The sequence below is a fragment of the Triplophysa dalaica genome, chromosome 8 (genome assembly GCF_015846415.1).
Source record: "Triplophysa dalaica isolate WHDGS20190420 chromosome 8, ASM1584641v1, whole genome shotgun sequence".
NCBI classification, from domain to species: Eukaryota; Metazoa; Chordata; class Actinopteri; order Cypriniformes; family Nemacheilidae; genus Triplophysa; species Triplophysa dalaica.
The window spans coordinates 5271340-5298631 of record NC_079549.1 but is presented as its reverse complement, the minus strand read 5'-3'; the positions used below and the strand labels follow the sequence as shown (position 1 = coordinate 5298631).

Sequence of the window (27292 nt, the reverse complement as noted above, 5' to 3'; positions counted from 1 at the left end):
CAAGACATCGTTCGTTTGCAGAGCGTAAGGATCTGGCAGGCTTCTTCATCGCCGAGAACTGCTGCGGAAAATAATATATTGTAAAGTGAAAAGGGCCACCTTTCGTGATGGCCGTATAAAGAAAGCGAATTTAAGAAAATGCGATAGCTTTTTTAAGAAAGCTATCACATGTAGGGGCTGAATATCTTGCCTCTGTATGTTTTGAAAATTTGCTTCTCCATGATAGGTGGGTATATTAAGTTACAGTCTATCCTCTAAACTCACTTGTCCTCTGTCAGAGGAGTGCTAGATCCTCTCTCAGCATCGTAGGTGGATACACACATGCATGCACACACGAACGAATACACAAAAACATACAAAAAAGCAGTACTTTTCCTGTTTTCTGCTTTTCCTGCTTATTTTTTTGCAGAAGAGGGTAATTAACATTTAGTCTGTCTGAGGATTTACACTGCATATGTCTTCTGAGGTCATGTTTGTTCTGTTTATGAAGGTAACAGAGGTCTCCTTCAATCATTTGATGCTCACCACATATGGCTTAAACGCTTTAGTTGAAAAGCCAAAGCAATGTATGCTAGGAACAAGGAGACTGCTTTTATGGAGGCACTGACGAGTCACTAACCATCCTTAAATAATGATATTGCACAGTCAACAACAATTTGCTTATATGTTAGGTATAAGAAAGAAAAAAAGAAAGACAGAAAGAAAGAAAGAAAGAAAGAAAGAAAAAAATAGAAAGAAGAAAGAAAATATGTATTTTATGTTAGCAGAAGTGCATTAGTCCCCATGTCAGCACAGCCATTCAAGCAACTTATGATGCCAAGTTGCAGAAAATTATACAATGATTTCCTGGAGGTACCATCAACATTCTAATGAAATTATGAACAACATAACTTGCAGTCACTTCTGGGATAGAGAGGCAACAATTAAAAATAAATAAGAAAAAAGGATACAATCCTGCATGGCTGTCAGCACCAGAAAGGTCACTTTGAAACATAAAAAATGCAATATTTCTTATTACCAAACACAAACAGCCTCAATTCTCAGCAATCTGCTGGATAATGCAATTAAATGATGTCGAATGTGAAGGCATGCGTATCTGGGATGTAGGTATGTGAGGGCTTTGAACTGATTTGTGAGAATAGCGAGTAAAAAGGTCTCAGGTCGTCATAACCAGGCTTTCATGTGACGTCATAACAGCTTTATATTATGCCTGTTGCTCAGGCAGCGGAGCTCGCGCACTCGGAGGGAATCCTGAGGTAACAGATGTGATGCGAATGAGACATGGATATTTTTGCCTTTCCAATTCGATCAAGTTAAAAAAAGGAAAAATCAAGTATAGCCTTTAAACGGACTTCACAGGATTAACAGCAAAACCACTTTTCTTTCTTTCTGTGTCTTTATAATTATCTGTTTAGGTTGTTGCGTGGCGCGCACTAAATAGCAGAGTGAAAGAACTTAGGCTATATCTTTCTAATTCAGATAACCTCTGTTTCTAGAAAGTAAATGTGACTAAATAGTGACATGTTTAACCAGCGTGAAGCACATCTGTCTTATTTGACAGTGGCAGCAGTGCGCTTTAAGTCGGTTATACTGTCAATAACATAATGACGCAAAGGGCTGAAGTGAGGCGTTCACTGAAGATCATGTGAGTCTTGCCTGAAGAAATCCAGCAGTAATTTCTTACTATTTTAAATATGTTTTCGATGAACACGAGCGGAGAAGACCCGTTAACTTTTCCGTACGATGAGTGGCGCGACTCACCGGTGGAGACGCTATCTCGGTCGGGATTCATCGCGCTGTCCGTGGTGCTGGGATTCATCATGACTTTCGGCTTCTTGAATAACTCCATCGTCTTAGTTCTCTTCTGTAAGTTTAAAACGCTTCGGACTCCGGTGAACTTTCTTTTGTTAAACATCAGCGTAAGCGACATGCTGGTGTGTGTGTTCGGGACGAGTCTGAGCTTCGCGTCCAGTGTGCGCGGACGGTGGCTGCTCGGGCGACGCGGGTGCATGTGGTACGGTTTCATCAACTCCTGCTTCGGTACGTGGTCTTACCTCACTCACGATATCTCTTATCTAGTATTAAAATATTGAGTTACGTTCTACCACATTCGTTTGAGGTCTTTAAGTAAAAAATAAACGTGAGTCGATTTTTAAGCAGAGCTATGCTTGTTTACACCTTCAGCTGATGCACGTACAGTATTGCTTCTTGCTTACGCTTAAAAAAGGCTGCTGTTTGCTAATTTAACCATTTTATATAAAATAAGGGTTTATTTAAATTACCTAAGATTACACAGAAGTCAACAGAGAATACATGGACATATTACTTTTTTAATGATGAGATCTGACTATTTTGAGTTTTTTATTTTATATTGTCGATTTTAATAATATAGACTATGTGACTCAGTGACGCCAGCTACTGTAATATAAATGTTATCATGTCAATTACATATTATTTATGTTACTTGACAGAACATTTAGGACAAGTTTTTTTTTTTAATGGCCAGAGCTAATGCAATTACTCTTATTGACTCTTGATTGTCACACAGTACACTATCCACTGAGGAGGTTGTCGGAATAGGTTTCGACATGATTGAAGAATTTACATCAGTGTATCGGTCAAGTGGGCAAAGATATTTGCTGCTAATGATTAATTGAAAGTTTCCAAATGTCAGCCAATATATCAATCATTATAAGTTTGTTAAACTGAGGTGATATCTTATAAGAGTTATTGATCATCAGAATGTTTTGCAGTGTCCTGTTTGAAGACAATGCAGTAGGGTTCTAAGATCAAAGGTCAGTTTGCATGCAAATTGTGAGACAAGACCAATCAGACAAAATGTATTAGACTTCACACTGACCTCAAGGAAATTTGTATTGGCTATACTGCATTGAGAAAGTGCTCAATAATTGCCATTTGATGAAAATGTTACTAAAGTGACAAAGACTAGAAATGTTTAGTGGAAGAAGACTTGCTGCATGCTCTACAATGGGAGAGAAAAATGCCATTGCATGTTGAATGCCAGGGCTTACATATTTGGCAGTCTGCCAGCCCCTTTTCCTATTTTATTGACCACATTAGTTTAATTTACATTTACATTTACATTTAGTCATTTGGCAGACGCTTTTATCCAAAGCGATTTACAGTGCACTTATTACAGGGACAATCTCCCTGGAGCAACATGGAGTAAAGTGTCTTGCTCAAGGACACACTGGTGGTGGCTGCTGGGATCGAACCAGCAACCTTTTTGATTTACCAGTTCAGTGGTTTAACCCACTAGACCACCATCTCCAATTTCTCTTGGTTCATTTTGCTAAAGGGTAACCAATATTTTGTTTAGAAAAGCCTCAACATTTAGAAATCAGTGTATTTAGCTATAATTGCTATTTTAGTTTATTTTATCAGACAGCGAATAGATCAAACAAGTAGGATGCTATGAATTATCACACATTGATGCCTTTTTAATAGATTCAGACTGTTTCTATGTCAATTTGCTGTGTGAGGATTACCATCTGAAATTCTACACAAGTGATGTGTTAATGTTAATATTAATGGTGGAACGTTTGCAGGGGTTTGAAATGGATGCCAGTTTTAAAGGTTCACTCATATTTAATAGTATTAGTGCTTAATATATACAAGCTCACGCATATTTCAAAGCCCAGATGATTGTAAATTGAACGACAATCTTACCATATCCACACAAAAGCAGGAAGGATATAATTTAGTCAACAACTCACCTGAGGCTATAGAGATAAGGAACATTTCAGCAGTTCTCTGTCTTTCTTCTTTGAGCTTCTCTTCTTGTTGGCATGGATTTTCCACCTCTCAGGATAAAACATGCAGGTGCCACCAGCAGCTCTGTCTTACAGTTGGTGTGTTAAGCCAAAAGAACCAGGTCATTTAGACAACCCAGTAGTTATGATATACAGTGCGGTTTTGGGTCCAGCTTTAGTGCCTTTGCCAAAGCTTTGCCAGATAAATGAGGCTTTCATATAGCGCTTTAATGTGTACTGCTGTACACCCAAAGCGCTTTACAATCATTTGTTCGGGGTCTCTCCTCACCCACCACCAGTCTCCAGCATTCACTTGGATGATGTGATGGCGGCCACAGTACAACGGCGCCAGTGCGCTCATCACACACCATCTATCGGTGGAGAGAGAGAGAGAGAGATAGTGCCAATTCAGAGGGTGGGAATATTAGAAGGCCATGATTGACAAGGGCCATTGGAGGGAATCTGGCCAGGACACCAGGGTTACACCCCTACTCTTAACAAGAAGTGCAATGAGATTTTAAATGACCACAAGGACATCATTTAAACGTCTCATCCGAAGGACGGCACTTTATTTCAGTATAGTGTCCCCATCACTATACTGGGGCATTAGGACCCACACAGACTACAAGGTGAGTGCCCACTGCTGGCCTCACTAACACCTCTTCCAGCAGCAACCTAGCTTTCCCAGGAGGTCTCCAATCCAAGTACTGACCAGGCTCAGCCCTGCTTAGCTTTAGTGAGCAACCAGTCTTGGGCATACAGAGTGATATGGCTGCTAGTCAATAGTGAATAAACATTTCTTGTTATAAATGTCTCCTTCCTGAATGGCAGCATTAGCCATGCATAGAAAGTGAAGCATGCCTCCATTGAAATATTCAGAAAATGCCGTTTCATCTATTCTGAAAATGGAAGTTGAATAAATATTGTATGCATAAAAACATGAAACACCACTTTGGCTGTGGATTTATGCAGATTTATTCTTTGTTTACAGTGTTCATTTATTGACACATTCGCATTGCATACTCTGATTCACAATTTTGTTAATGCTGGTGACCGTTTTGTACGTATTTGCTTATTTGTTTAAAGGCGCTGTGTGTAATTTTTGGATTGATCTATTGACAGAAATGTAATATTATATACATAACTATGTCTTTAGAGGTGTGTTATGACCTTACATAATGAAGCGCTATGCTTTTATTACCTTACAATGAGCTGTTTCTGTATCTACACACACCACATGTCCCCTTGCATGGATTACATGCAATATTGTTCTACAGTAGCCTTTAACGGACAAACCGCTCTACAAGAGCACGTTTCGAAAACTAGTATTCACCTTCGGCAAAAAAGTGAAAATGTGACAACATCTTAGTTCTGTGTCAGCCGCCGTAGTGTTTGGAAAGGAAGAGCGGAGGGCTGAAATGATCCTTTCCTTGCAGTTGGCAACCTCATTGCTATATGCCGCTATATTCCATACATTGGACCTTTAAATTGAACCAAAAATGCTGACTGCACTTTTGAGCTGTCTATAAGACATATGAGAGCAACACTGAGAAAACATTCTGACATTCTTTATCTTTACTTTCTACGCTTTCAGTTTGAGACCATGTTCTCCATTAACAGTGCTAGATGACTTTTTTAAAGGGAGACCAACCAGCAAATGAACTTTAGCAATACAAAGGACAGTGTTTATATCTGAAGTACAGAAGGTAGACCCTTAGGGCATGTGCAGGTGGTAGAGAATTATGCAATTCTAAGAAAATATTTTTTAAAAAGTATTATAAACGTCTTTTTTTGTCGGATATATCTGACATATCTGATATTTTTTACCTAGATTGTCTGTAACAACAAGACTTTACACAGATATGTGTAAAAGTATTTTAGATTTTGGGGGTCGTGTCTGATAGAATTGAGACATGAAACATTTCCCCATTCTTCTCTTGTTTGTGTGCCTTTTTTTATTTCATTTAGTTTAAAAATGTGTATTTTCTTTGCTCCGCTTTCATCCTCCTCCCTGCATCCTTCACTCAGTTGTTCTCTGTTTGACACCACACAGCATTTAAACAACATTTTAGAATGAGCAGATGAGTTAAGTTTGACCAAAACCAGAGGCAGGTGTCCATGTCGTAGCAGGTTTTTGAAAATGTTAGGGGTCAATATGTCACTTCTGTATCGTGTTCTGTTGAAGGTGCAGCTCAAATGATTTTTGACAAATGTCACAGCTTTCGTTTAAATATCTTATTAATCAATCTTGGATCAGACCGTTCTGGTTTAAATACAGCAACGGTTTGCATTTACAACTCACATGCTCTAAAAACAACTGAATAACGGCAGTGATGCCAACTTTGATCTTGACCACCGGCAAGTGCCATTTGGCAGTGCACAGAAAAGTATTTACACAAAACAATAAGATGAACAGCTGGCGATTACCAGACCTGATTTTCTTCTTAATAACAAATAATGCGAAGTCCACTCCAGTGGACACGGGTTAGGTGGGATAGAGCACATTTCCCACCCAGTAATGTTTCGATAAGTGCTGCCTTTGTAAAACTCCACTAGTATCTCAAATCAAATTAGTCATGGTCTGATATTTGTATGTTATTGCAAACTATGCAATTGTAAACATACAACTCTCAGTTTTGGTTTTGAAAAGACAAAAAGCCATTTGGGATTTCAACGACACTTTATTGAGTAAAAATGACAAAAATGTATTCTCTCATCATCTCTTTACTAAGAGATCATTAATTGTTAATTAAATAAATGCATGCAATGCCAAATTATTGTATTTATCGGTAAACTTGGTAATTGTGCACAGTTATTATCCATTAAGAATTCATTATAATTCAACAAGAACAGAACCTAAATTAATTAAAGAATGTGTTCTTTCTACTTGAATAACTCGTGTGCTAGCTGGTCAAATAAACCTTGCAATGCATGTCATTCTAATAGGATTAGAGAAAAGAAGAAAATCTTGAACTCTAAATTGAAATCCGTCCCCCTCCCTTGCGTCAAAGACTTCATTATGTTCTCCTGTCACTATTGTTGTTCACTGATGGTGATTAATGAAGAATGCAGCTGTATTAAGACTAAAAGCAAATGGGTTTTGATTACATCTCATAACAATTACAAGAGAGAAAAGGTGGTGACGGAGAGAGAGAGAGAGAGAGAGAGAGAGAGAACCAAGGAACAAAAAAAACCTCTTGCAGATTATTGGGGTTTGTTGTTGTTTGTTTGCAGTGCATTATCTGCTGGTTGCATATATAAACACCTTTATGACACGCAATTTTCACTGCGTGTTAGATTGCTGTGATAATGTACTAACAAAGAAAAAAATGTAATGGAAAGTTCAGGCCCACAATAGGGTATTTGTTTGTCTCTCAGGCAAATAACTAAAACAAATTAAGTGTTGCTTATGTCTGTTTTACCAGACATGGCCTTAAGAACTGCTCAGGAAGAGCAGTGATGGCATTTAATACTCTAAAATCCTGCTGGACATTAAGCCTTTGCGGTCATATTTGGGAGAGAAGATGTTAGGGAATGAAAACGAAAGCATAAGCAGCAGGTCATGTGCAGAACATTCATTATAGTGACTGCGGCCACCGGAGCTGATCACGGCCACTCTAGTCAATGCTTTTGTTTATACCTACTTAACTGTTACTGAATCCTCCCAGAAGCAGCTGTCCGTGCCACCTCGTTAAAGATACGAACCTAGTCTATTTTTGACGGACGCCGCATACATGCCGCACAGTTTTATGTTAAAATAGACATAGACAAATAGTGAGTGATTATGGGAATCAGCCGTGTGCACACCGGTCCCGCATATTTCAAGGAGGAGATCGGGAGCATAAGAGGACGAGCGACAGGACTACGGATGAGAGAGGACCGGGCCCGGACACGTTTAAGTTTGTGTTTTTGTTCTTGGAGCCGGCAGTCGATCGTGAGGTGTAGTTAAATGTAAACATTAATTAATGTAGCTAAACATTTGAGATCCACCAGAGACTGTTTGACAGTATGTTTTATTGTTCACTGGCAGATTTTTTTTTTACTGAAAGTGATGCCAACGACATCGTTCTCTAAATCTTTATTTTTGTAGTTTTGACATGAACTTGGCTATTCTCCTGAATGAAGAACATTTTTCGATCTTTAATTTTTTATAGTTGTCCTTATCATTGAAATGTGAACGGCCCTTTACGGATGCCAGTCCAGTAGCATCACGTCCTCGTTTCGCATCTTTGTTAACATGGATTCGACAACGTCATTGTTTTCAAGAACTTGCCCATTGAAAGCCTCTTACAAAAGTTTGCGTTTTCAGTCCGCATAGATGTCATGGAAAATCGAACAGGCAAAAACACATAAAAAGTTTTCCGTTATAATAGATATTTTACACCCTCCATATCTCTTTAGATTTTTCTCCTTCCTTATCAAGACTCATTCCAGGCATCCTCTTCGTGCATTTTACCGTAATGCATTCCTGTTAGTTCCATTATGAATCTTATTGGTAATCCAGTAATTTGAAACTGACAGCCTGTTCAGAAAGAATAATTTTGGACAGAAACCCTTTCTGCGTGGAAATGCATCAGAAGCAGTAACGTGTTCGTCCTACTATAGGTAGTGAAACATGTTAGTAATCAGCTCCAAATGGGACAGAAAGGGCACATCTCACGCTCTGCCGCTGATGATAAGCTCGTCAATCATTTTAATACTGTAGCACATCATTATGGAAATAAGAGGGCCATCATACATCCTCTAGCGTACCAATTTCTGAACCAATCATTGTGAACTGGAGAGGTTCATACTGGGATGCCCTCCTCATTATTTTTTCATTATATAGAAAATTGAAATAGTTTTATCTTTAAGAGGAGGTCGAACTAAGGAAGTCTGACAACAACCTAGCACTACTACTTCATGCTTTCATTTATTTGAGTTTTGTAGTAGGGTTGATGAGTCCTGAAGCTTCATGTGACTAAAGAATGGAACAATAAGGAAAATAAGGAAAGATGTCATGGGGAGACATTGTTTGTGTACAGAAGGCCTATGAGGTCACAAAATACTGCTGAAAATGATCTTTGCAGTGGTCAAGCAAGGCAATGCAATGACAGCTCACCTCACATGTGTGCCCTTTTTTATGAAAAGACGTGAACACAAAGCTCTTCTTTTCAGACAGAGACATGCATTTGAACCTGGTGTTGTGACTCTAGTCTAGCAAAGTCCAATCAAGCATTGTTTTTTCTGTCTCTCCCAGGCATCGTGTCTCTGATTTCCTTGGTGGTTTTGTCCTACGACCGCTACAGGACATTAACAGTATACCATAAACACGGTCCAGATTATCGTAAACCCTTGCTGGCGGTAGGAGGTTCCTGGCTGTACTCGTTGATCTGGACTGTGCCCCCCCTTCTGGGCTGGAGCAGTTATGGGCTAGAGGGAGCAGGAACCAGCTGTTCTGTATCATGGACCCAGCGCACCGCACAGTCTCATGCCTACATCATCTGCCTGTTTATATTCTGCCTGGGCATTCCAGTCCTCATCATGGTCTACTGCTATGGGAGACTGCTTTACGCTGTCAAGCAGGTAAGAAACCGGGGTATAGATACTGCAAAGAGTCCACAATGAACACTTTAATGTGGCACAGGACAAATGTATAACACTGTGCCCCAGCCCCAAAAACCTCTATGTTAAACTAGAACCTTCATGACAGGAGCACTATGGTGTTCATTCAGAACTCACCTCATCCTCTTGTCAAACCTTTATGACTTTCATTACTCTGCAGAAAACAAAAGAAGATAATTTCAAGGATGTTGGAAACCACACATAAGAGCACTCATTCATTTCTGTATACGTGTTCAATTCCAATGAAAGTGAAAGGTGCCATTGCTATTCGGTTAACAACATTCTTCAAAAAATCTTCTTTTTTGATCTGCCGAAGAAAGTCATACAGTTTTGAAATGACTAGGTAGTGAGTAAATGATGACAGAATCTTCATTTTTGGGTGAACTATTACTTAAGGATCATGGTTATTGTCCATACCTGTAAACATCAATATCTCGGAGTACGGAAAGCAATAGATGGGCAATGAAAAAACCTGTAACATGACTAAAGGCATAAAAGTGTTGTGTTGCCATGGTGACAGAAAAAAATTGAATAAGACCTATTCTCAAGAGAGTTTGCTTCCATATCTTCATAAGCCGTGGTTCCATGTCTTTATAAGCCATGTTGACAAGAGCTTAATTCTACATATCAGAAAAACAGTTTTCTGTTCTGATTAATTTATTGCCAACTTGTGAGTCACAAATCTGTTACCATGCTGACCAGAGCTGATGCGGTGAATCCAAACATTTATTTTAGTGTAACCTGTTGAGAGTATATCAAAATCTCAGTTGTGTAAATGCCAAAGTATGATTAAATTTGGATGTTGTGTGCGTCACTCTCAGTGGAGTGTTTTGGGGTTCAGCTGGTTAAAATTTCAGAGTTTGCATTATGGATCCAGACATTTATCACAGTCATGTTTGTTTGATATAGCTCATCAAGTTCATCAAAAAAACTAAATCTAAATCAAATCAAAGCTTTATATAATACAGTCAGCTCCGTTAACACTTCTGTTCAACCATGAGGGAGATACAGAGATGGAAGGAAAAAGAAACATCATGCAGTGAATGAAGTGATGTAGAATAAATTAAAAAGACTGATTTCAATGCTCAGTCTGATTTCGTCTGCCTAGAAACATATTCAGCAAATTGTTGTCTTGGAATTACTGTTTAAGATTTGAATTCATGGTTCTGCCTCTTCATGTCATGTCTTTCTTGGTCTAGTGGCAGGATCATGACAGAACCTCAGGTTTTGTGTGGAGAGAAAAATATTATTGTCGGTCACAATATAATATGCATTCTCTCAGGTCTCGTCTTTGGCCCCGCCCTTCTAGTTTCCTCGATTAGCATCCCGCCTGTGACTTATCCACATTTCCCCGCTGTTATCTTTTTTGTTAGTTCCCTTATTTAATGCCCTGTGTTTGCTGTCCTGTGCTGGTTCGTTTTGATTCATCCCCTGACCTCGCTTGTCTTGGTCCTGCCTTGTCTCTGGGATTTCGTAAGCATTGTTAAGTATCAGTTTTTGTTCTTGTTTTGGCCCCTAGAGGGAAGATTTTCTTTTTTTCTTAACAAAAGTATTTTTTATTTAAGTCTAAACTGTCTGCGCCTGGGTTCTGCACACAATCCTGACAGTTTCATCTGTATTCTGAGCAGTTATGAGATTTTGAGCTTCAAAGTTTTTGCAATCCATTTGATTTTTGTAGATGAAACCTTTTTTTCTAAAAACTTTTTTAAAAAGTCCCTTAATGTACACAACAATGTAAATATTATTTTACACATTTTTTGTTACTTTTAACTCCGCTTCTTATCATTTATTTTATTTATTTAACACACAATTATTTAAAAAAATGACACAACTTTAGAACCAGACCACTTTCTGGGATGCAGGCTGGTCCAGAAGAATTTCCTGTATCAGTTTTTAACAATTCAATTTGATTTATATAGTGGTTTTCACAATGTGCATTGTTCCAAAGCAGCTTTACAGGAGAAGATAAGAAAAACACAAAAAGGTGAAACAGAGCACAGTGCATGGTGTTTCTAGAACAAGACCATTCACAAGTTCACCTGCGCTGATAACAGTGATGCTGATAGGGATAATGATAGCGCTTGGTTATGAAGGTAATGCATATTTGGCATGCTGTCTGGGAAGCTGGCTCCGAGCTCGCCAGATCTATCCAAACCCAAAACACTCTACCTTGGTCGGGGCCAGTGCGCCAAGCTCGGAACCGGTATGAGCCCAGAAAACACACCCCCCGGGGTTCCTGCGGGATAATGAGCTTGGGAGAGGAGCCGGGATGGAGGAGGGATGCTTAATCTTAGGAGATGGAGCACTTAAAATGGTTTCCCTATTTATTAGCGAGCTCGCTAGGGCTGATTGTGTATACGCGGTGATTGCTGATTATAGACCAGCCAGCTGATTATATGCACCTCCCGAACTTTGTTAATTAAACATCATTTCACAAGTTCACCTGCGCAGATAATAGTGATGTTGATAGGGATAATGATAGAGCTTGGTTATGAAGGTTATGCGTATTTGGCGTGCTTTCTGGGATGCAGGCTCTGAGCTCGCCAGATCTGAACCCGAAACACTCTACCTTAGTTGAGGCGAGTTCGCCGAGCTCGGAACCGGTCTGAGCCCAGAGTACACCCCTATAAAGTGAGAAAGTGGGACAGCCCCCGGAGTACGCATACCCCCCAACGTGATGCTGAGCCCTGCGGAGGCGTTGGCCTGCGTTTGGGTAGAGACAAGAGGATGAGGGCTCCTTAGGAGATGTGGTTCATGATGAGACAAGAATGGGGTAGGGGTTCCTCCGAGGATGGTTGAGACTGAGAAAATGAAATGAGGGTGCCTGCTGGAGCGATGAGAAGTTGGAATCCATGAGCAGCTGGGAGTGGTGCATACAGCGGTTGCTGCTGCGATGTTGGGTTCTGCTGTAGAGTCTGCTGCTGTAGAGCCCGAGACGTGGGCACTGGCCCTTGCGGAAGCGGTCTGGAACGACGGGTCTAGAATGAAATCCATAGTGATTCCTGAGGCGGTTGCTACGGTGGTGAGGTCTCCTGCTAGGGAGATGAAGGCTGACATGGAGGAAATTCTGGCCCATGCGGGTGAAGGATGATTCGGGAAATGAGGGTTCGATCGGCTTCCCTGATGATGGAGCGATCTGACCTGTGGCCGGAAGGAGTGGGCGGAAAAGTGGTCTGCGGGGATGCCCGACAGGAGCAGGATGGCTTTGAGGTGCTTTTGGAACCAGAAGCTTGTAGCTGGGCGGTTAGATTCATCGACGAAGAGAGGATCCGATGTGGTTTTGGTCTGGGATTTCCTGAAGTGATGGTAGGCTAGGAGGGTCTGATAAGGTTGAATCGATGAGCATAGATGTTTGGGAGCTGGCTATGGATTCAGATGGCGAGTTGAATATGTGCTTGTGGAAGAACTGGACTCCACTCATGAAACCTTTAATTGAGCTGGCTTGGAGGTTTTTTGAAGAGTTTAGGAAGGAGATGGAGGAGGTGATGGTGAGGACAGAAAAATCGGGAAAGGGAATGTTGAACGCCTGTTGAAAAGACTTGAAGCTTTTCCATGCAGTGAGATAAGATTGGAGGGTCCTAAGGGAGACTGCTTGGATGATGGATTTTAGATAGGCATCGAGGAGGGTTTTAAGGGGATGGTTAAACGGAATATCAGCTCCAAATAGGAAGGTACCAGTGTTGGCCAAGGGTCTGCTTTGGGCGCCAGCAGCCTGAACTTCTGGAAGGCAAAACGTGAAAGAGCGTCAGCAATCTGATTTTTTGATCCAGGAATGTGTTGAATTTATTGCGCCATCGAATGCCGAAAAGGTGCCAGATGTCTGGGTGGATTGGCATGACTTTTATTGCGGATGTGATGTCGACTTTAGCTAGCCTAGCGCCACGACCGGCATGTTATATTAAAGTGATGGCTTGATTGATGTTGTGAAAGTGCAGGGAAAATTCCTCGATCGGAATGAGGCTATTAATGCTAGGAAATGCAGACCCTTGTGGTGAAAAGAGATTGAATATGGACCCCTACGCCAAGGGGACTGATGCGAAAAGCAGTAAAAGGGAGAGCGTTGAAGGGGCCGATAATGAAATTATCTCCTTTTTTATGAGGAGATCGATTGGCAAGCGAAGACTGGAGGTTAGGGTAAATTAAGCTGTGTGATTGAAGATTGATAACGCCGGGGTCGGAGCCGTTCGAGAGACCGGTCAGAAGATAGTCAGTGAACAGGGTGCGAGGAAAATTCGAAAGACAAACAAGAAATGTTCACAGGAGTCGAGAGGTAATTTTTAGTAGGGGAATTGGTTCCACGGAGCCCCACGAATGGCACATTTGGCAGAAAAAAAGATTGTGATATGTATAGAAATGCGCGCCCCCATAGGAGAGCAAACTCTGCCAAGATGGCGAGGTAATCACCCAGCACGTGTGTCCTATGAGGGAACGTAGTGCAAATCACATCAATGAAGCAGGAAAATGCGATTGTAAATTTTGGGGAAAGACAACGTGCGGGTGTGGTTGGGTGACTGATTTTTAAATGTGAGCGATAGATCGCCGTAAGTGATCTGCCGCTCGGTTGACAGGGGTGATAAAGGTGAGAGGAGAAAATAAAGGTCTGTGTCCGCACCTGTCAAGATCTGAGATCTTATGTTTCACGAAACTGGAGGCGGTTCCAAGGCTGGTGCGTTAATCGGCACTGGCATTGCTGTCGCCATGGCCAATGAGAAGTTCGATCGGCTCTGCGGAAGAGAGAAAAGGGAGGGGATGGCAGCCACCTGAGCGGCTATCGGAGTCCTGCTCGCCCTAGCAGCGGCTTCTAAGGGGGCAGGGAAATGGTTGAGAACCGGCCGACGGAGGCGCCGTGGGCAAAGAGCCAGGGGTGGGGAATGGTTGAGAAAGTACCGGAGTTCCAAGTGCTGGCGAGCTAACGTTTCGTGGGCGGCCCGCAGTGTTAACTGCTGGCGGGGCTTTGGCTGGAGGTTGAAGCTGGCCTACGGCGAGAGTGACGAGTTGCTGGAAGCACTCAACCGTTGGGTTCATGGCCTACTGTGCAGGCTTGCCAGTGGTAATTTGCGGAGCGAACTTCGGTGAGGCGGTCTCCGCCTGTGGAATTGGATGTCCGCATTGGACAGAGCCAGTCGTAGGCCCCGGACAGTCCATTTCTGGATGGCTGGGATCGTGTTGTGAGTAGAGGTGTAAGAAGAAGCCGGAGAAGGCTGTGGACGTCTCTCTGGGCCAGGTGATGAAGAGCTACCTCTGGATTTAGCCTTTCAAGGTGCGGAACTGGCACTGCCGGACCCTTGATGAAGCCGGAGAATCAATTAATGAGTCCGATCCTGAGCTGGAACGATGGGATGCGCTCAACGGCACTGAACGATTGCAGTTTGCAGATAAGTCGTAGATGACGGGGGTCTCGGACATAGCGTCAAAATAAACGTTGATGCTAAATTTAAGGAGATGGAGCAGGTAAGATGGTTTCCCTATTTATTAGCGAGCTCGCTAGGACTGATTGTCTATACGCGGTGATTGCTGATTAAAGACCAGCCGGCTGATTATGTGCTCCGGTTGAACCCAAACTTTGTTAATTAAACATAATTTCTAGTACATAAATTCTAATAAATGCAGTCTCCCGTTGGTTAATTTAGGATATTATGCATTAAGTGAATGCTTGGCTGAAAATATGTCTTTAATCTAGTTTTAAATTTGGAGAGTGTGTCTGATCCATGAATAGTATCAGGAAGGCTATTCCAGAGTTTAGGTCCGACGTATGAGAAAGCTCTACCCCCTTTGGTGTATTAAGTTATTCTAGGTGTTATCAAAAGTCCTGAGTTTTGAGATCTTAGAGAGCGTGATGGGTTGTAATGTGATAGAAGCTCTGTTATGTAGGTAGGTGCTAAACCATTTAAGGCTTTATAAGTGATTTAAAGAAAGTTGATAACATTGGGGTTATGTGAACGTATTTTCTGGACCTGGTTAGAATTCTGGCAGCTGCATTCTGAACTAACTGTAGTTTAGCGGGACAGTTTTTGTTGTAGTTAGCGGGACAATCACTAAGCAGTACATTACAGTAGTCAATTCTTGAGGTCACAAATGCATGAATAAGCTTTTGTGCAACACATAGAATAATTCGTAATTTGGCAACATTTCTAAGGTGGAAGAAGGCTGTTTTTGTGACATTTGAGATTTGATTTCCAAATGATAGGTTGCTGTCTAATATATCTTTAACTGTATTTGTTGGAGTAACAGTGCAGCCTTCAATTTGCAGGTTATAATTCAAAATATTTTGCTAACGTGTCTTTGGCCAGATAAGTAATATTTCTGTTTTATTAGCATTTAAAAGAAGGAAATAATTAGTCTTTCAATTTCTTTGCAGCTTTGACAAAAGCGGTCCATTACTTCCATGAGATTGCCTCCCACAACAAAAAGACATAAATCACCTCACTTGAGCTACATTGATATAACGAAACACAAACGTTTGAAAACCACACAAAACACCAATAAAACATTTATACACTAAAATCAAAATGTTATGTTTAATCCATTTAAGGTTTGTTATGTGCAAGATTTAATGAAACCGGAAGTGCCCCTGGACCAGTTTTCATCTTGCGAAGTGGTGTTTAATTCAGCCCTTCCATCATAACATGAACACAGAAGTAAATGTGCTGCTTTATGTGGATTGAAAGATACAGTATTTAACCTATTAGAATACTCCAGAGCTGTCTCCTTAGTGTCCTACAGACTCTCTGAGGAATGGGGCTGATCCATTCAGACTCATTTAGTTTTCACACATTCCTTCTGTTCATTATTCTGCCTCTGACAGCTCAGATCAATATAGCTCAAGGGAGGTGTTTTATGTCTTTTGGTTGTGGGAGGCAATCACATGGAAGAAAAGGACTGATTTTGTCATAGCTGCACAAATTACTGCACGGCATGTGTAACTACAGTTGTTTTTCTGAAAAAATGTGCAAAAGAAGCATTTCACAAAAACATGCCACTTCTGTCTCATATTTCTTTAGAAGCTGTAAGAGGCACATTGTTGTAAGAACTGGGTAGACTTTTATCTAGTTTCTCTATTTGATGTTTGATGCAGTTTGCTAGAGTCCATTGAAGATAAAATAATGGATTTTTATAGTTCAGGAAGGATCTATTTTGCACCAGAACATAGAATAACCGGATCTGTTAACTCTAGGCAAATTCAATAACTCTAAGCTAAATTATCAATTTAAATCTTCATATAAATAATTCAACATTTTTATTATTGGGTCAATTAACAATAACAAAGTAAATTAGGATTCTACTGAGAAAAAAGGTAAATTTACATTTATATACATATTTCCTATGAATACTATCGATCTCTGCTGGACGCCACATGCTCTGTTCGCCATTATATAGGTTAAAGCAGTCAAATCACCCCATTGCATTTTAAATGGTACAATGCTCTTATCATTTAAAGGTTGTGAGTCATGTGTTATCATGAAGGCATAACCTCAAAAACACAAAGAATGTGTGTTTTCCAACACCACAGTGACTCAATGATTGTAATGGCATGGGTGAAAAAACAAACCAATCTCAAGGGAATTCGTAAAATTGTCACATAATATAATCTATTAATTTTTGTTCATCAACACGAATTTCCACTTTTATCTTGTCTCAGCACGACAGTTTTTCATTTCACCAGCACAACAATTTTTCATTACACAGACCGCGTGTGTATGTACATTTATATATTTCTAACCTGATATCAAAAGAAGTCGCAAATACTTTAGCAAGGCTTATTTAGCTAAAAATGCTAGTTTCACAAGGTGGCAAAGCAATGATAAATGGCTCCCTTAACCCCGCCTCTAAACCTCACGTCACAGGCGGAAAGTCATATCATAACAAAACATACGAATAAGATTGTATGAAATAGGAATTCACACGAACGAGGCACCTTGTAAAATAGTTATGAATTCCCATCAGATTGCGTTGATATATATTTATACGTATGAAAGATCAGGCATTGAATTACTTTTGATGGAAAGTAGTGCTGACTGACACGAAAAAAGGGGGAAATTCATGTTGATGACCTATAATCAATAGATTACGGTTCGTGACAATTTCACAAATTCCTGTGAGACGGTGTTGGAAAAACAGTCATGGTATTGAGCAGTGGTTCAATGCTCCTACTACCTGGCCATCACAATTATGCATCTCACAATGAATAATATTTCCCATCCATGGAAGACATGAAAATTGATCATGTATGTTACATCAAGGAAGATCCCATCTGTTTAGCAGAAGTATTCATTCATTTTTGAAGACATCCCCCTTCTCTGTCATAATTCAAACTATTTGAGTAAAAGGAAAAACATTCGGAGACACACAAGGAGTGAGTATCTTATTTTACCCATCAGGAATAAATTGATTTGTGAAATTGTATAATTTTTTTGCATCTATTAGTTTTGCCATTTAAAAAATTCCAATCATTCTTTCCACAAACTCCACACTACAGACAAAACCTGAACACTTCACACAAACTCTCTGTCTGTCTCAGGTTGGAAAGATTCGCAAGACGGCAGCTCGTAAAAGGGAATACCATGTTTTATTTATGGTCATCGCCACTGTGGTGTGCTACCTTCTGTGCTGGATGCCCTACGGCATCGTGGCCATGATGGCTACATTTGGCCGGGCGGGAATCATCTCACCCGTTGCCAGCGTGGTGCCCTCTCTCCTCGCCAAGAGCAGCACAGTCATTAACCCGCTAATATACATCCTCATGAACAAACAGGTAACAATTCCTTAAAGCTGTTTTGTGTAAGTTTTGTCTCTTTCTTGCCATCTTTGTTTAGAGTTTTATGCGTTTTATATGTTTTTTTTCAGCGGTAAAAAATAAACATCATGTGGCCTAGTAAATTCCAGTAGACCTCTGCAAAAAAATCTATCATTTAATTTAACAGAATATGAATAGTATGCATATACATATATATTAATATTTTATAATATAGTGTTAATATTAACATTATATATTATAAAATAATATTAAAATAAATTAAACAAAATAAATTATATTATAACCAAACACAGACCGGAAGTAAACTTCATGGCAGGCGTGTGTGTCCGATGGAACTTGCTCTGTGAACCTGCTCAAAAATGGATTTTTGTTTATTCTTAAATAAAAAAGTAAAAGATAGCAGAAGAGGATACAAGTGTAATTGTAAAAAAACAATACATCCATTTAAATAACAAAGTATGAAACAACTACTGTAATTTTGCCTGAAGGCCCATTGATGCAAACTTGCCTTCATACTGCACAGTAGTTAAGCTGATAATGAAAGAAAGGTAGATAAAGATCTAACATAACGCATATTCATTTGTTGTAAAGTTTGGGGGAAAAAAACACTTGAAAGAGAGAAGAAATGTCACCCGAATACGAACTTACAAGTCAACGGTCAAGGCTTTATTTTAGAAACAGTGGTCAAAAGAATACACTTAAACACATTTAGCAGTTTTAAAATGAATTCAGTGATAAATGCATATTAACATATGGAGAAATAAACATTATAAAACATCCAATGGCATTTAAATTTGACATGGTTTGTTATTGAAAATCTTAGATATTTACAGTCTAAAGAGCAACTCGCACATAAATTCTCACAGATATGATAAAGAAAAAAAAACATTGAAAGGCCATGTGAATCAGAGCTACAGAAAGATTATTAGAAAAAGGAAATGTAGGGAAAGAAAAAGCAATGCAGATATATGAAAGAAAATGTGCTGAAATGTACAGTACAGAGAAAGAACGTTGGCACAGATGCACAGCACCACAGATACACATTTGGCACAGTTCTCAGGAATCTACTGTGCATTTAGGACACTATATTGAAGTTCACCAGTAAAATTACCTGTAATTCCTTTTAATTCCCATAAGCATGAACCGTTTAAAGAGACCAAAATCAATTTCCCGTTACAAACAACGATTCAATCCTCCATGACTTGGATGGTAATATATTTACCATAAATACTAACAAGCTCTGCTTTTCATCACATGCTCGATGTACATTTCTTGCTGCCCTCAAGATCCCCATAGCCAAGAATATCCCGCCATGACATTTGAAATTAAACAAAAGTTAAATTTTACAATAAACACTTGAAATAATTCTGTAAAATTATCTTCTGTCTGTTAGACATCTGACAGGTTGATACTAAGATACCTTTCGATAAAGGCTCATGAAAAGACATTCACAGAAGGACTCGGATATACTTACAATCAAAAAAGAGAAAGCAGAGTTTAAGTCTGTCAATAGGTCAGTAAACACACAAAAGTTTGTCCGACACAGGTTGAAAAACATAGCCCTGCCCTCCGTACACTGAGCACCAGTGATAACGCAGGGGACACGGGTTCGAGTCTGGTTCGTGTCGTTTTTTCTCCAATTCTCATTGCTCTCTCTTTTTCCAATAAATTTCCTTCTGCTCTCTAGTACCCTCAATAAAAAGCCAGTCAATAAAGTGGCAACAAGGCCAAAGACAATTATCTGAACACCACAGACACTGATTGGAATCATAACGTCTGAAGCGCACAGACAGGCCAGACTGAGCACCAGCGAGTCATCTTCAGTAAACACACAGTAGGTTCAGTATTATGTAATAATATTTGCTTCAAGCCTGTTACATTAAATTCAATCTAACATGTTAAGCATCACACAGTAAAAAAAAAAAGGCCTACATGTCTTAAATCCCCCAACATGGGGAAACTTGCTAGAGTGAAGTTCAAATATTAGCTTTACACAACTCGGCTTATCATAAGTCTACAGGGACATCGAAATATTTCACCCTGGTCGAGAGTATCATAAGCTCCTGAGTGAAAGAAAGAAATACTGTTTTACTTCTACAATATACATGAGCAGTCAAACTAGAGCTTGACTCACTATATCTACAGGGAATGACAATCAGCTCGTGAACGCTTTTCAATGACACACATTGAAACAGTGTACACAAGCAAATGTCAATTTCAACATCCGTGAAAAAACAGTGAAACGATTGAAATAAACAGCTGTACATAGAAGACAACGCAGGGATGCGTTGCCAGTCATTCGCTTTGAAGAAAACTCCCACGGGAGCTGAGAAACCAATTTAGTGGTTACAGGACATTAAAAAAGACCCGGCTACCTCGGTTTACATTAAACAAATACCACAACTGTACTTATATTGCCAAGCAGCAGTTTTAAAGTCCCCTATAAACTAAAATCAACCAATCCTTATTCTGCATTATTCTACTGTAACCCACCAGGTTCTACAAAGTATAAAATGACAAGAATTACAATTGAGAAAAAACACTCTCATCTTTTTTTCCCTCCGATTTTAACATCTTGTTCAATAAGAGGACTATACAACGTGAGCAAAATCTGCTTTTGTTATTAAAAATGGAGGAACGTTTAAGCAGAGTGGAAAGAAAACCATTACTCTACTACTCATGTTCCTCTACCACAGTTAAGCGATAAGTTCTGGAAGCGCCAACAATTTGTTTTAAAGGCTTGTCAATGTGGGACAATGTCTATTACAGCAGTAAAAGAGATCAAGTTTCCAAAAAAACACAAACGTATGGCAAACAGCTTTAAATCTCCAAAAAGGAATTTAACAAAAGTGAGTAGGTGCTTATGTTATATTGTTCTCATGTTGATTTCAGTGTGCACGACTGCTGTTACCTTAAATTCTAAATAAAAAAAAAAACCAAACTGTTTTCTGATGGCTTTTTAAACCAAAAAGATCAAAGATCTATAAAAGCTTCTCATTACACCTCTATTGCTATTTTAACAATCTTTATTCAAGCATAGGCTCAGGAAATGCAATTGTAAGTGCCCAACATCAGGTGGTTTTGGTCCGCAGAACACCATCTCTAGTCTATACAAGCACGGTCCGGACCGCTGGCAAGTCCCTGCGCAGTCCTGCGTTGGTCTGCAGATGTCCTATGCTTTACCCAGTTTTTGTGTCTCTGCGCTCAGGGCTCACAGCTGATCTTCTTGAAACCGGGGAGTGTGACTTTGCCTTTCTTTTTGAGATCGTTCTCAGTGCCTTCGTTCATGCGCTGGATGAGTATCTTCTCATATAGCAGGGGGTGGTATGCGCCCAGAGTGCAGGCCGCGTCGTAGTATCGCTCGTGATAGTGGCACAGGTCGGTCTGTCGTAGTGAAGGAATGTATTCATACACGTTGACCTCTTCACATAAAGATATCATCATTAGGATACCTGAAATGCAAACAAAACAGGAGATCACCAAACCAGGCCACATATATCCTTGTTTATATAGACATGGCAAACTATCAGTCAATATGTGACTTATTTACTTTTTTATAATAAATGTTGCAAACAATTTTTTACTATGCATTTTTTTGCGTATATTTGCTATATTACCATTATCAGGCTTTCCATCTTTCCACTGTTATAAGGTAGGAAGCACTGTTGCACATCATAAGAAAGAATCAAGTTTTTGAATTTATTAAAACTAATCCACATGATTTGAGAAATGTTGATTTGTTGTTGAATTTTGGCTTTATTGGTTTAAAGTTTTATGTTCTTTTTTTAAATATTAAATTGTATTCTCTTTTATAGAATATATATATTTATAGCTTTTTGTTTTTTGCCATTTGATAAAACGTATCCACATGATTTGAGAAGTGTTGATTCAAAAGATAAATTTGGCCTTTTTTGGCTCATATGTTCCTTTCAGGGGTGCTGTTCTTTTTTCATAAATTTAATTCGGCATATTCTCAAAACTTTCTCAGCTTTTTGTTAAATTGTTTTGTATTTAATAAAACTTATCCAGATGATTCGAGAAGTGTTGGTAAAAACGTAAATGTAGGCTTTTTTGGTTTAAAGGGTCTTTTTAGAGGCTATGTTCTTTTTTCATATATAAAATTTTGCATTGTCTCAAAGCTTTATAAATCCCAGAAAACGTTTTTCTATAAATATGATTAAAAGTGCTTTTGGTGACTAGCAAGTTTAATAAACCTCTCATTTATGTTATAGAGAATGTGGAGCTGATGTCACGGCCTCTGTTGCATGTTGCAGTGGCACCTCCATCTATGGAGGTTAATACTCCACTGCTATTATTATTTTTATATGTACCTTTACTTGTTTTGTTTGATATATGGAGAAATCGAAAGTGAAAGAACCATGGGCTTTTCCTGAACGACTCTGCGTAATGCTATTGCAGTTTTTAAACAACAAGACCGACCTAGCATACGTAGTTATATTTCCTAATCAAAGAAGAAAAATAAAACGCTGCATTGAATGCACTAGCAGCCATCCTCCAAAGATGGCGCAACTTTCTGCGCAGCGTGACGTCGATTAACAAGCTCTATTGGAAGAAGAGTTTTACCTCCCAGAGAAACAAGTTGCTAAAGGATGCGTTTACTCAATTAAGCATTTAACCTCCATGGAACCTCTTTTACTCTAAAAAGATATCCAAAGCATTAGAAAACAATATCAGATTGTGTTCTGTTTTCCATAGTAGATCAGATTTTTTCCACCATTGAAGGTTAGGATGAAAAATAAAAAGAATGGGTGACATCACGCGAAAATACTTTTTTAAGGATGGAGCAAGCCAATGCATTTTGATCACAAAAGCATTTTTCTTTCTCTACAGTTCTACAATTGCTTCCGACTCTTGTTTTGCTGTCGGAAAGTGTCGGTGCAGAACGGTCACTCCATTATGCCCTCAAAGACCACAGTCATTCAGCTCCACCGCAGAGTCTACAGTAACACGGTAGCCTGCACGGCACACATCTCCACTGGAATCCACAATCATGAGTGCAGCACTCCTCTGACGGAGAGAACAAACCCACCACAGGTCACCACCTGAGCCCAGCAATCCTGCTCCAAAACACTCGCTGCTGTCTGCTGCATATACTGTGACCTCTGCCATGATGTTGAAATCTCATCACATTATGTGGACACCGTGCATTATTGTCAACCCCACTGCGCTTTATTGAATGTAGCAGTTGAATCTTATTCTGTTGTGTCTTTGTTCATGACTGTGTCATGGTTATGTCATTGTTTAGTAATTCACGGTTAACCTTTTATTGACACAGTTTATCCTTACTGTGCCTCTCTGTTCCTTTACTATGAGCTTGCTTGCTACAAGAGGTGGTCGATTCGTTTTGAAGCCAACACAAACTGAGAAAATGCGTATCTAAGTTAAAGCATCTAGCAAATGTAACAATGTAAATGACTAAATGATCAAATTAAGCAATAAGCCAGAGAGACCCATGGTATACAGTGATTTTATAACAGCTAAGGGCTATTGTTAGGCATGACGTGAAGCTGTTATAAAATCAATGTTACACTGGACGGAGCGCGTCACGTCAAAAGATCCCATTAGAACACACTGTAATTTTATATTTTGTCCACAGTGGCTTGACTGTTTGTGTCCCCGCCCGTTGGAGACACAGTGTAAATGTAAGTGAACTCTGTCAAACAACGTAGTTCCTCAGAAACGGAAACAACAAAGTGGTTGCCAAGCAACAAAGACACAGCAACATACACTGGCACAGTCATTTATACATTTCCTTATCAAACAAGAAAAACAAAACACTGCATTGAAAGTAGTAGCAGCCATCCTCCCAAGATAGGGCAAGATTCAACGCGACGTGACCTCAATTAACAAGCTCTATAACTAGTTGCAAATGCAGTCAGATTGCTTTTGTTCACAGACTTTTTAGTCTTTTTAGGATTGACAGCTAAATGACAAAATCCGTTCACTCTTAACCTGCGAAAAACAACCCACAGCAACAGTTTAAAATGAGCTCAGTTTTAGGTTTTGAGTAATCGCATGTCTTGGGTCAATTTTTTTGTAGTAAATATTACATTTAAAGCAACCCCATGTGTGACGTAACTGTTTTGGGGCTTAACAAGAAAACAAATGTAGCTTTTTTAACGCCTAATCACAATGGTTATGTTTATTTGCAATAAAAAAACGTTTTAAATAATTGCAACAAGAGTTGTGCAACAAATATAAATTGTTCCAACATTTGTCAGTTATGTTTTATTTGTCGGAGCCATTAAAGTAAAGAAATCCACTCTTTAACAGAGTAAAAAAACCTCTACACTGCCATTTATTCCAGTGCACTGGACCGCCGTGAAGACAACAGTGTTACAGCTACAATGCAGCAAGTAAAAAACTCTCTCCAGAGGGGAAACCGTTCATTTCAAAAGATGCCTGATGCATTATAAATTGATTTCACTTGGGATCTAGTGCAGTGAATTTTCCAGAGACTTCCAAGAGAACAAAAGAAGATTTCCTTTTGAAATTTCAATAGTCCCTAAAGAAACTGCTCAAGCTCCTCAATAATCACGCTCATCTCAAAGGAAAAACATTGATTGTGTAAGAAGAAGTGCCAAACATGCGAAGAGGACAATGTGAGCATTTCTGGGTTTGTCTGTGTCCAATCCAATTGTAATTGTTGTGCCAATATTAATATTTGTCTGTCGATTTGTCACAGGGCTGTACTTTGCAACATACTGCATATATTAACGTATTTAAAGGTTTTTATGTGTCTTCCCTGAGCAAAGGCTTGAGTCTGGCCACTCTACCATAAAGCCCAGATCGGTGGAGTGTTACAATGATGTTTGTCCTTCTGTAAGTTTCTCCCATCTCCATATATGATCATGGAGCTCATCCAGAGTGATCCTCAGCTTCTTGGTCACCCTTCTCCATCGATGGCTCAGTTTGGACAGGAGGTCATCTCAAGTAAGAGATCTTGTGGTTCCAAACCTCTTTCATTAAAGATGGAGGCTAGATGCTTCTGTGAACCTTCAATACAGCAGATTCTTTTCAGAAGTCTTCCCCAGATCTACTGGAAGTTCATTTGACCTCATGTCTTGGTTTTTACTTTGATATGCATTTTCAGCTGTTGCACCTTTTATTGATGAATTAAATGAAAGGGGGTGAATATTTTTGCAAGGCACTGTATATTCCGTAGCCATATGATATGTACATTTATCCTACATTTAAAAGTCATTATTCACTGATAATGCTCTCCCTTCACAAACCTTGGAAAACAATCTTGCATGAATGCAACGTATTTGATTTGAGAGCAGTGATGGTAGATGAGTGAATTTAAACTTACATATAACGTTTTTCTAAATTGACCATTTACAAATATATGTTAAGGTAAAATTATTATTTTTGTTTCATTCTGTGAACTACTTAAAATATTTCGCTCAAATGTCAACTGAGAATCTTGTGTCTATCTGCATTTATTTGCAAAAAAAGGAAACTGCGGAAACAGGTCCAAATAACAGATTTAAATGCTCCGTATTCTTTCAGACCTCAAACACTGATGGCCACAATACATCAAAAAATTCTGATTAAATTGAAATTTTTCCGCAGCTATACATAAAAATATCAGTGTTGGAAACTGTCTCAATAAGACTTGTACACACCTGGACGGTAATCAAACAAGCTTATCGCCAGCAATTTTAGACGTTCATACCCAAGCGATTTTGACTGGCTACGAGCCACCAAGTCATGCTTTTCTATATCTTCAGAAGCTCCAGGCACATGAACAAAAACGGCAACATCATTGCTCGGCAAGTTTTTAACGAGTCGCGTCAAACCCCCCAAAATGAGGCTGATGCGATGTTTTTAAAACTGATGCTTCTACGTCTGCTGTTTTGCATTCACATTGGCGCCCTTTGCTTAGTCACGAGGCGTTTAAACGTCGATTATGCGGTGTGGACAAGCCTCTACTTTACCATAATTCTTTACTTAACTTCATAGAATGTTAGGCTGAATGATTCTTTGTGAAACCAAAAATGGTTCTTCTATGCCATCACTGTAAAGAACCTTTTAGGCACCTTTATTTTTAAGAGTGAAGAAACCTCCAATTTATATTTTAAACAGAGATGGCAATAGAGAGGCAAGATGTGGATTGCGGCTTTGAATGTTCATTCTTACATTCTCTTATATATTTTTAAACACAACCCCACTAATTTCACCCTTTTTTTTTAGAACTTTTTTAATTTAAGCAATTTCAACCTGTTTTTAAGTTACAGCAACTGTCCGCTGTCCAAAGTTGACATTAACATACAAATAAACATAAAAACATACTCTGTATTTTTTAGCTAAGGTTAGGATGATTTTGTCAGTGGTCCATGTGTCAGATTTTCCAGGGGTCTATGGCTCCATTTTGTAATTAAAGCCTAGAGTGTCCATCTGCTACCCCCCACAACCACCACACAAATTGGCAGAAGTCATACCCATCAGGCCATCTCAATCGCTGCACGTCACTGTCTAAACTCACAGTGTTTTAACACTAAACATTTTTAAGCAAGTCCACAATCAGAGTTCAGATATGAAAGCAACCTGGGTGTACCTGCAGAAATCAACCAATGTAACGTACTGACAGGCACAGCGGTCTTACAATTGTTTAGACACAGTCATGTTGGAATTTAATTTGGTGGCACTTCTGCTGCAAATGTTTAAAGGCACGTCTTACCTATGAACCCTGAGGAGGGTGGGTTGGGCTGAATGTTCTCCACATTGTTCCCCTGGATCACATCCCATAACTGCCAGATGTATTTAGGGTGGAGGATATAGAAAGGCTGAGCTGGAAAGTGAGTCCTGTGCTCCACATATGGTGCGAACAGGTTGTAATCTGGATTGATGTACCACTACAAATGAACACAACAAAAATGAGTCGATGAGCAACATCATTCTTTAAGAACCACCGACACATGAGTCTAGACCAGTGATTCTCAAACTGAGGGGTATTTTGTGCAAAAATAACCAAAAGAATTGATGTTCCAGCATTGTATAACTGAACATGTTTTTGGTTTAATTAAAAGTATAAGTGTAAGATTATAAATCTTTATTTGCGGTGCTGCAAAGCAATGCAAACTACAACATTTGAGAAGCACTGCTCTAGACCGTACTGGTTCCTTACAATAAAAAT

General features: G+C 39.4%; 2 protein-coding genes across 2 annotated transcripts in view; one reads left to right on the top strand and one right to left on the bottom strand.

Moving 5' to 3' along the window:
• Positions 1-1250: 1250 nt before the first annotated feature.
• tmtops2b (teleost multiple tissue opsin 2b) lies at positions 1251-26131 on the top strand. Its single transcript, XM_056754524.1, has 4 exons — positions 1251-2040; positions 9013-9338; positions 17896-18129; positions 22984-26131. Exons 1-4 carry the CDS (start codon positions 1695-1697, stop codon positions 23197-23199), a joined length of 1122 nt encoding a protein of 373 aa, XP_056610502.1. The 5' UTR covers positions 1251-1694; the 3' UTR covers positions 23200-26131.
• The window catches only part of st6gal2a (ST6 beta-galactosamide alpha-2,6-sialyltranferase 2a), a 47591-nt gene continuing 39075 nt past the window's right edge, over positions 18777-27292 (bottom strand). The window contains exons 6-7 of the mRNA XM_056754522.1: positions 26837-27011; positions 18777-21584 (exon numbers count right to left, since the gene is read on the bottom strand). Of these exons, the coding sequence (XP_056610500.1) occupies positions 21337-21584; positions 26837-27011 (423 nt within the window). The 3' untranslated portion in view covers positions 18777-21336. The remainder of the gene's footprint in view (positions 21585-26836; positions 27012-27292) is intronic.